This window comes from Vollenhovia emeryi, unplaced genomic scaffold (genome assembly GCF_000949405.1).
Source record: "Vollenhovia emeryi isolate VEMERY1.0 unplaced genomic scaffold, V.emery_V1.0 DF939230.1, whole genome shotgun sequence".
NCBI classification, from domain to species: domain Eukaryota; kingdom Metazoa; phylum Arthropoda; class Insecta; order Hymenoptera; family Formicidae; genus Vollenhovia; species Vollenhovia emeryi.
The window spans coordinates 14,073-24,496 of record NW_011967136.1 but is presented as its reverse complement, the minus strand read 5'-3'; the positions used below and the strand labels follow the sequence as shown (position 1 = coordinate 24,496).

At 39.2% G+C, this 10,424-nt stretch overlaps 3 protein-coding genes across 3 annotated transcripts in view; 1 reads left to right on the top strand and 2 right to left on the bottom strand.

Annotated features, from left to right (window-relative positions):
* The window catches only part of LOC105560458 (jerky protein homolog-like), a 4,064-nt gene extending 3,609 nt beyond the window's left edge, over positions 1 to 455 (top strand). Inside the window, exon 3 of the mRNA XM_012009599.1 lies at positions 389 to 455. Coding sequence (XP_011864989.1) covers positions 389 to 455 — 67 coding nt within the window. The remainder of the gene's footprint in view (positions 1 to 388) is intronic.
* Positions 456 to 1,471: 1,016 nt separating this feature from the next.
* Positions 1,472 to 3,872, bottom strand: LOC105560438 (E3 ubiquitin-protein ligase TRAIP-like). The gene is made up of 7 exons (XM_012009564.1): positions 3,530 to 3,872; positions 2,751 to 3,125; positions 2,551 to 2,658; positions 2,337 to 2,459; positions 2,027 to 2,255; positions 1,796 to 1,954; positions 1,472 to 1,716 (listed from the first exon to the last, which is right to left on the bottom strand). The coding sequence occupies exons 1-7, from the start codon at positions 3,640 to 3,642 to the stop codon at positions 1,570 to 1,572; spliced, it is 1,254 nt and encodes a 417-aa protein (XP_011864954.1). The 5' UTR covers positions 3,643 to 3,872; the 3' UTR covers positions 1,472 to 1,569.
* Positions 3,873 to 4,296: 424 nt separating this feature from the next.
* The window catches only part of LOC105560437 (bestrophin-4-like), a 14,324-nt gene continuing 8,196 nt past the window's right edge, over positions 4,297 to 10,424 (bottom strand). Inside the window, exons 2-9 of the mRNA XM_012009563.1 lie at positions 9,376 to 9,671; positions 8,727 to 8,861; positions 8,404 to 8,570; positions 8,178 to 8,335; positions 6,993 to 7,304; positions 6,771 to 6,922; positions 6,193 to 6,327; positions 4,297 to 5,802 (exon numbers count right to left, since the gene is read on the bottom strand). Of these exons, the coding sequence (XP_011864953.1) occupies positions 4,938 to 5,802; positions 6,193 to 6,327; positions 6,771 to 6,922; positions 6,993 to 7,304; positions 8,178 to 8,335; positions 8,404 to 8,570; positions 8,727 to 8,861; positions 9,376 to 9,554 (2,103 nt within the window). The 5' untranslated portion in view covers positions 9,555 to 9,671 and the 3' untranslated portion in view covers positions 4,297 to 4,937. The remainder of the gene's footprint in view (positions 5,803 to 6,192; positions 6,328 to 6,770; positions 6,923 to 6,992; positions 7,305 to 8,177; positions 8,336 to 8,403; positions 8,571 to 8,726; positions 8,862 to 9,375; positions 9,672 to 10,424) is intronic.

Genomic DNA, 10,424 nt, shown 5'->3' with positions numbered 1-10,424 from the left:
CCTCGCCGAACACCGCCTCGAGCGGGGCCGCTAGGCCGACGCTTCTCACCGCGCGCTTACATTCGCCAGTAGGTTGGGCTAATACGGCGATTTTTAAAATTTCGTATCTCGATAACTATTCGTCCAAGCGCAAAATAGTACAATACTTTTCTGTTTGTCTTAGTCCCCTCTACCTTCCCATGACCGGACGTCAAAGTCTTGCGTAGCACCCTGTATATGAACTTTAAGTTCCGTGCGAGTTATATCACATTTGTTTTAGGTATTGTGGAATAAACTCGTTGTATTTCGATTTTAGTCTGTCTCAAAGTCTTCATGTTGTATACGGAGTAATTCTGAATAAATTTGCAGTCCGACATGGAATTTTACTCTTTTGTTTGTAATATCGCAGTATTTCAGTAAAGTGGAGTGTGCGCAATAGAGAATTTCGTGATCCTAGTATGCTGTGCGCGCCGTAAATTTACTATTTTAAAGGGAATGTTACAATATATCATGTATTTTTAACATCAAACTGTAAACTGAAAAAATATTTAACGGAAACTTAATTTCATTTGAATGGTAATTTTAACGTTTTGAAGTAAAATTATAAATCACTTCGTATTTTAACAGCGTAATTCGAAGGTTAAAAATGACCACCAATTTTCACAGTAAAATAAGGTTCAAATTTTTATTAGTGTACCTCCATATACAGCGAATATACTTGGACACATCTCTTGTTTTCATTATTATATCATCCACATCTACGTTTTCAGATTGATCTATGATACTCTGTATATGCTATAATATCACCATTTAATCGCGAGATTAAGTGCAAATTTGAAAACTGAACATCTCTAAAACTTATAGCAAAATATTATGAAAAAGGCGTACTTCTTCAAATGCTCCAGCTTTTTCTTTAATTGTTTATTCTCCTTTGCAAGTATTTACATCGGAACAATGTTGTTTGTAAAAACTTAATCTGGTCTTGAAGTTCATGAATCGCGCCATTCTTTCTGCTTAACTCACTTTCAATCCTTTGAACTTCAAGTCTCAAGCTAGTCGTCTGCATTTTCAACTTTTGATTCTCCTTTGTAAGATTATTGATATTACATCTTTCAGCTTCAATTGAAAGTCCAAATCATAAAATTTGTATTACAGGGAAGTGCGCTCTTCTACGATACTGTCGACTAGAGGAGACCTAAGTCTGACTTGGACTGTAACGCTATTGTACAGATAGAAATTTCGTGAAAGATATCGTGACAGCGCATCGGTATAATTTAAGTAAATTTAAGCGATGTGTAAATTTATATAAATTTATATATCTATAAAATGATATACATACACACGTAAATGAATAAAAATTATTTATTTAATAATCATATAAAGTATTTGTAATAAAATTATAATTAATACAGTGGTTGTTTAAATTTCAGAGTAAAAAATTTATAAATGCCTAGTCTTTCCTAAATAATGTATAAATAATATTTAATTCCAGTTCCAGTTCCAATTTCCCCAGATTGGAAGCACTCTTTATTTTGAGTTACATTTTTTTCAATTATTCTCTTTTTACAATTAACCTGTATTTAAACATTACTATTTATTATCCTTTTGCTTGGTAAAAGTACGATTCACACTATTCTTGCCGTTTATTTGGGAACTGCGAATAGGAGTAGGAAATATGTCGTACTTGGCATGACCTCCAAAGCCATCAAAACTCATGCCATGGCCACTGGTAGTTTCCTAAAATAAGTATAAAAAAATATTGAACTTTGAGAAATACAAATGACACTATATTAAATATAAGTGCAAGACAGCTCACTTGACTTAGTTGATCAAATCTCGATTTTTTTGCAAGTATTGAAGGTACTTTCGAAGGAATTTTAAAACTGTTACTAGATCTCTGTCTCTTTATAGCATGCTCCCTCGTCGAAAATAAACTCTGTGATTTTTCATTCTGTGGAATATTTTGGGTACTGTCCTGCAATAAGAAATAATACCTCTCATTGAGATACTGTTTAATTGAAATAAAACAATAAGTTAATTTACTTACTAAATCGACAATATCAGTCTCTTTGAGTGTTAAAGTGTCTTTAAGTTTTGTCTCACACTTTTTCACCGCTGCAGTACATTTTTCAACATTATCAGATGTTAAGTCCGCTTGCTTTACCACGGATGCTTTATCACAGACACATTTACGTGAATCTGCTAGCATATCCAGAAGCTGAGATTGCAAAGATATCTTCTCGGTCTCACAGACCATTAATCGATCTTCCACGTCTCTAAAAACATGTGGTAGTAATAGAATTTAGGAAGGATGATTCTAAGAAAACAATGATTTCGTGTGTCAAGAACATACATACTTTCGCTTAGCACACTCCTCTCTTAAAGTCTTGTTTCTCATAGAAACATGCGAGAAGTCTTTTTGTAATTTCATATACTTCTCCCTAACTTCTCTGCTCTTGTCAAACATTTTCTTCAGTTCCCTGAAAAATTCAGTAAGTTAATCTATATTATTGTCTTACTATACCTCCATATACAACAAATAATATCAAATATATTTAATATATAAAATACCTCCTTAACACTGTTACGTATGTTTGCAGCTTGGGCACGTCTCTTATTTTCATTATTACATCATCCACATCCACCTCGTTTTCAGATTGATCTACGATACTCTGTATGCTATAAGATCAACAATCGAGATTAAATACAAATTTGAAAACTGCATATACATCTCTAAAACTTACAGCGAAATACTATGAAAAAAAACATACTTCTTTAAATGCTCGAGCTTTTGCTTTAATTGTTCATTCTCCTTTGCAAGATTGCTTGCATCAGAACATTGCTGTTTGTAAAACTTAATCTGGTCTTGAAGCGCGTAAATCGCACCATTCTTGCCGCTTAATTCACTTTCAACCCTCTGAACTTCATGTCTCAAGCCAGTCACCTGCTTCTTCAACTTTTGCTTATCCTCTGCAAGATTATTGATATGGCTGTCTTTTAGCTTCACTTGAAAATTCAAATTATCAATTTTGCACTGCAGGGAAGCGGGGTCTTCTACGATACTGTCATTGTTTGAAATGTTGAAAAATATCCTATGTATCTTCTGCTCCGTCGTTCTCTCCCGACATTGCGGACAGGTCTTGGATCTGAAACAATTTCACATTAGATGATGTAGTAATGATAAGTGAAGCTTCTAATTTTGGAACACATGTAGCAGTGTTAAAAAGTGGCGGTGTAAAAAAGTTATCTTATATTTAAATATTTAATATATTTAATATATATGAAGACAGCGGTCCTTTGACTCCTACGAAAAGTACAGATCCTCGTAGATGTTTTCAATAATCAGAATTTTTATGGGGAACAGGTGATCAGCCAATCGCACTATGCCCGATTATGAGTGTTGGACTCTCCTTAGGTCTTTAATTTCAGAGGCTAAACATTTTTATTCGCGAGCGATACAAAAACTTTCGAGAATGATATAAGCCTCCTTGAATAACAGGCAAGGCAAGAGCTGCGAGAGATGTGTTCGATGCAGTATTTAAGTACCTACCTTTCGAGCCACTGTACCAGGCACGCAAAATGGAAGATGTGTCCGCACGGTGTGTTGAAAACATCGTCGGATGGTGTCAACAATTCTCTACATATCACACATTCTATATTCATCTTCCACAGATTCGTCGACGCAGAATTGATGACAGTCCTGGACGGTCCTGACTGCAAGTGACACTGCTTCGGGTTGGACGACCGTTGCGAGTTTCACGATGAAGAGCTCGCGATATTTCGCCGTTGTTATTGTGATTTTCCACCGTAAACTGAAAATTGTTAAACTGTTCAGCAGTCCAAATTGAAGAAACGTTTAGATCAATCTTATTCCGAGAGACAGACGAACAAGTAAGGTGACGGATGACGGATGGCCGCCAAAAATTGTTGCTGTTCGAAGTGGCACCATCTGTCACTGCTGCACGCAACCATATTGGTTACAGTTAGTTCTTACCAGAGTATGGTAATATATCGACGGTAACATGTCGAGGTAGGATTTTATTTGTTGATGAAAATTTTCTTGCGTGTTTTAAATTTTCAGGACTTAAAAATTTCCAATTTTGAATCTCGAGCTTAATATTAAAATTTGAATCTGGAATCTTGTTCATTTTAAGTTTAATTTTTGTTTAATTTCAAAATCGAGAAAGATTTTAAACTTTGCGTCTGCAAAATTTTGATTTCCTTTCAAAAATTAAACGAAAACTTTTTTAATTAAATTTTAAGAATTGAATCTAGTGTCGACAATATCGACGATACTTATGTCAATAAATTATCTAATTGTTTTATTTCTATTAATGTTACATATGTTACATTTATTATCATATTTACAATATTTACATAAACATAACTAGTGCGCGTATAGAGGCTTGCTCGCAATTATAATTATAAATTCATTCAATGTGGACAGAACATTTTATATCGCTGGTCAAACCAACGAGTAATCGCTATTTATTATTACTTCTTCAGATATATTTTAAAATAAATGTAGTAGCACAGTTTCAAAATACGTTTAATACATGTATGTTAAAAATTTATACTAATCAAGTAAGTTGAAAAAATTAACGTTTAAAATCAACATCTTTTTAAAACTATTTAATAAACATTGTAAAACTTTTTTATAACGTCTATTGCAAAGTTTCTTTTTACTAGTTGAAAATATGGTCGGTTTAATATACGTTTTCACAGGATAAAAAGTGTAATACGTACTTTTACACAATTTATATCATGAAGACGTATCAGCCAAACACTTTTTAACATTTATTAAACGTAAATTGTCTGCTTGGGTAATAATCGAAAACAGTTTAGCAGACACATAGGTCATTTTCCTGCGAGAAAATCTCGTTGGTAAGATTCATTTAAGACTGTCGCAAGTTTACATCTCTGTTCAGAAGTAACATATCGTCCAAATATTGCGTTATTTATAACTTAGAATCTTCCTCCTGTTTAACTGTGACACTTTGCGCGGTCTTTGCCTGCTCCTCCAAGTTCCTCAGGTTCGGCGAGCTCCAGGTCTGGCTCAGGACCTCGCCCACCGTGGGTATGCTGTCGGTGGTTCTTCTGCGGGACTTCGCTCTGCCGGATAGCCTCGACCGCCACTGGAATCCCTTCTTCTTGGAATCGCTGGTCGACCGAACCCTCCTGGTCATCAGGTACTTCGGAGAACTGCTGATCCTCGATTCGCCGCCAATCGTGGACATATCGATCGTTTCTGGGGTCGACAATTGCTGACAGGGCACCTGCCAGCATCGAGATCGGTGTGAAGGACCGGACCACGAGCCATCGTCATCTTCCTCAATGTCGTCGCAGTCGCAGATGTCCGGCACGTCGGCCACCCTCTCCTCGGCGAACGCCGAGTTCATGATACCTTCCTGGTTCTTCTCGCTCTGCGACGAGATGCTGGGTCGTCCCTCGGAATCCTCCGCGGAAGGCCGACGATGCAGGCTCTTCCGCAAACTATCTTTTCTCCAAGGATTTTCGGCCTCGACGATGACCGACATGGGAATCGGCGTTGAAAACGACGGTGCCTGAACGGACGAGATGTTCGTTGCGCTTGGCCAGGGACGCAACGTCTGCTTGGGCGATTTCGTTAGAACCGGGAAAAAGGGCCTTCCGGCTCGAGACGCCGAACTCTTCGCCAAGGAGGAGAACTTCCGGACGGCATCGACTATTATCCGTCGCTGCTCCGTTTCGACCGGCGGCTGCTCTTGACCATCCAGCTGCACAACCGTTTCGGAACAATTGCGAGCCATCTTCGCAGGTGTTGAAGGGGACCCGCTGATCTGGCTGAAACAAACGAGTCTAACTTAATAGAGTTCCTCAAAGCTTGTTCTCCTTGATAGTGAAACAAGATGGGAGAGAAAAGGGACTCTGGAGTGCCTTGCGTTTACAAGTACCTGGCTTCCTTCTACGGAAAAGAAACATTAAACCCAGGTAATTTATAACATAACTTATACTTGTGTAACTTTAGGTAACTTTTTATTTAAAAAGTTTAAACGTTATTTACAGCTTGACAAAAAGATCAAAACACGTTGAAAGGGTCGAGAACTCTCTATCATCGAAGTAACTACAGTTAGTTATCTAATTTTATTTGTATAGTGTTAACTGTAATTATATTTCTAGTCTAAATTCATAAAAATTATGATACATCAATGTACATCTCAATTACAGCCTTACCGCCTTTTATTATCTGGACTGTCGCTCGGGTTCGCTAAACTGGCGGTGGACGTGCGCGGTGTCAGAATCGTCGTGCATTCCTCCTCCTCTTCCAGAATTCCGGGCAGGAACATCATCTGTTTCTCCTCGGGTACCCTGAAGAGACCGAGGGCAAAATCAGTAGGGCGTAATTTCTTAATTACAGAACACAGCGTTCAAAGTCCTCATACTTGAAACGGATCTCAGATCTCACGAAATAGTATCTCATAAGAGTCCGAATACGCGAGCACTTTAGAAGCAACTTGGCAATTAAAGTCAATTCGTACAAAATTAAGTAACTTTAATCCGTTTAAACTCAGATCGATACCCAGGTAGCCTGGGAACGAACATTGCGATGAGCTATCCCTAGTAGCACAGTGCATTGGTTAAACGTTGGTCCAATGTTTGCTTTATTGGGCCAATGTTTAGCCACTGCACTGTGCTACTAGGGTAATAGCAGAGTGCATTGACTACACATTGGTTAAACATTGGCCCAATATTTGGTGGTGTTGAGCCAATGTTTAGCCAATGCACTGTGCTACTAGGGATGTGATACTGACGTCATATTCGCCACGCTGCCGCGATAGGTCTTCTTCTTGTACGCCGCGGCCGCTTCCGTGTACGGCAGGCTCACGTTTTCAGAATCGTAGTAGATGTCCTTGACGAGCGGCGGACAGCGGTTCATCAGCGTGTCCACTCCTAGGTACGATACCTAATACACGCGCATAAGTGTGAACGCACGACGTTTCCCTTTTTCGGACAAGTGCGGATCAATCCCCTACCTTGGTATGGCGATCGATTAGCCAGTTGAGCTCGAAATCCTCGTCGTCGTCGCCGAAAGGATTTATTAGCTGTTCGGCTACCTTCAACAGCCCCATGAAGAAGAAGAACTGCAGAATCGTGAAAATGGGCACGTATTTGTCTATCTTCAATTGGAGCTGCCTCTCGACGCCCTCGATATACTGTCGGCCGATCAGGGCGACCGCGAAGAAACTGTAGGTGGCGAGTGTCACCACTTGAGTGTACACCAAAGGGATCGACACCCAGTCGTAGCTCCACAAGAGGCCGCACTTCGTCCGAAACTCATTGAATTCCTACGAAACAGATCGATCTTAGAGCACGAGAGAGGTCGTGCGATTCATTAACTTTACTTAGCAATCGTGTTACCGGAAAAGATGTCATTAACTGCGATGTTAAAGTAAACGATGCTGAGATACAACGAGAGGTGAAAAGAAAAAAAAACAGATTTCGCTTCTTCTTTTCTGAATCTGCTTATATGTCAAATTTGCTGATTAATTTATTGTATATTTAATTTTGACACACTAAAATGCTGAGACACCAAGATTGGCTCCTCAGCTCGCCGCTTTTATTTTTAAACGCGTGGAGACAAGCAACACTATCTACAGCGGTCCCGATTAAGATATTCGTGCGAGCGCATAATGCGTTTGTGACACACGTGCCTAATCGCGGGAAATAAAAAGTGCAGTTGATAGACTGCGACACGGTTTACGATGTATTTCGAATCGCCGTATACCGACGCTAGCCGCCCATAAAATCTAATCGTTTCTCTAACCGAACGATTGATTTTCTAGTTACCAGTATACAATCGCACCATATCGTGCTCTTTGCGTTTCGCATTAACATGATAAAAACGAACAGAAAATGAAAAATCGTATACGCAATACGGACGATCGTGTCTTCCAAATGGGTATAGTAACTTAAATAGTTACTTCTCATTTTCGTTGTAAATTTTAAGAAAAAGTCAGATATATATATAATAGCTGCAATTTAGCGTGATTTTAACCTCGTTTTAACAATATTGATAGAGCGTTATATTTTTATCGATGCTTAGATAAAATAATGTCCACAGCTAGAGAAAGAACTTCTCTTCTTGATTCGTAATGAAGACAATTTCCGTCAAGTGTTAAACAACGAGCGAAGGAAGAAAGCACGGGATTCGTTCGCACCTCCATTATTAGCTTTAAACCTTGCGCATCGGATATCCGGTGGTTCTTGCGTGCCTCCTTGAGAAGATTAATGAACCACGTGCACGGTATCCAATAGGTGTTAAACTCGCTACTCGGCACCGACTGATACAACTGGAGCTCCAGCGTGGTCATGAAGCCTGCAACAAGCGCGTTAATTTTTAACTGCCACCAGGACGACGTTAACCGTACCGATACTGCGATTTACCGGAATCAACGACGTGATCGAGAGTGGGAAATCGTCTCTTCACCGCCGAGCTTATGGAACGCAGTACGAGTATCAGCGAGAGGTTTAAGTAGCGCATCAAGGCCCTGCGCAACATCCGACTGTAGTCGTCGTTTCCGGTGACGTAGAGCGCCACGAGATGCATCACTCTGCGGAAGAAGAAGAGCAACGAGGAATTTACAAAGGAGCTTTTGAAAAGAAAAAAGAATCATACTTTTATCTTTAAATTAGCAATTAGCTCTTGGAACTCCAGCTTCCAAGTTTCATTGGAGAACGGAGAAAAAAGTATTATCTTCCAAACTCACTTGTCGGGCCACGGTATCGCTGTGTATTGCTTCCACCATCTTTGCGCCACGTAGGATACATAAAATCCAAGGACGAAACTCAGCGGGATCAGTTTGATCAAGTTGTCGCAGTAGACGACAATTTGCTCGAATTCCCTGTAACACGTTGTACAAGTAATCCTCGACAGCCAACGAAAGAGAATTGGTCACACTGAGGCGTCTCTCTCAAGAAAGAGAATAGAACAAACGTATATATATATATCCTTAGAGTAGCACAATATATTGGCGCAATATTGGGAAATAATGTAAATCTAGTATTGCCAATATTGATCCAATTCTTACTACATTGTTAAATATTGGCTAATGCACTTTCAATATAAATCTAATATTATATAATTATTATTGTTCGCTATTTACATTTATTTCATGGCCACTATTGGCTTTACGTTGGACAATATCAGCCAATGTTTAGCCAATGCACTGCGCTACTAGGAATACCTATATACGCAAATCAGTTAACGATAGAAGAAATGTACTCGTTACATTTTTGTGTCTAATACTTTTAACAGATAAAATTAATAATATCAAAATGATTTGTCCTCTATATTACATTACGTATGTATCTACAGATTTATACATATTTAGAGCTTGAAAACATCGGAATGTCCACCTTTTTTGCGCGGCAGTGAAGGTATGGCGATAGAGCGCGGACAGAACACCGAAGAGAAGCAGATAGAGGAGCAGTTCCCTGTAGATGAGTTTGTAGAGGGAACCGCGCCACATAAGCAGGAGCCTGGTGAATCCACCGCTGGTGGAACTGGCGACCTCGTATTGATAAGAGACCGTCATCTTTTATCCGTTCAGGAGCACCGTGCCAATTTCTTCTCAAGAACGACGCGCCCGTGAGCACGTTGTCACTCATACTTCCAGAAGTTTTTGTCTGTCGAACCCAGGAGGGAAATCGTACTGCAATTGCAAACCGCGACATGTGTTCAATTTCGAGACTACTTCCCACACAGCAAAAGTTGATCCCAAGTATGTCTACCGGATATATCTAAAGGGATTTTCAAACATCCCGGGTATATCCGTGAAAATCGGTAGAATATACTAAGGATATACTGAGGACGTCCCTATGTCCGCTTATAAGATCTCTATACGCGATCCAAACCCGGACATCCTAAGGACATCCTAAAGACGTAATTATATACAATAAAATCGATCCCAACAATATCCACTCGACATCCAATGGATTTCTAAATGCTTTTTAATACTTCCCCCTCCTGCGACGTTGAACTGTGACGAAGCGAGATTTCATATATGATGAAAATATTTGTGTTACTGTCAAATAAAAAGATACTTGGATGAAAACATTGTAGTTTTAGTACACTTGTAAAATACGCCAAAAATTATATTTTTTCCTTGACAGTCAATAAACAATAAGTTACTTATCAAAGAAAAAAGATAATTTTTTATGTATTTCATAAGGGGCCTAAAACTGTCTAAAATTTGTTTTTATCCAAATATCTTTTTATTTGACAGTAATACGTAAGAATTTTTATCACATAATTCTCTCTCTCTCTCTCTCTCTCTCTCTCTCTCTCTCTCTCTCTCTCTCTCTCTCTCTCTCTCTCTCTCTCTCTCTCCCCCCCTCTCTCTCCCTCTCTCTCCCTCTCCCCCCCCCCCTCTCTCTCTCTCTCCCTCCCTCTCTCTCTCTCCAAC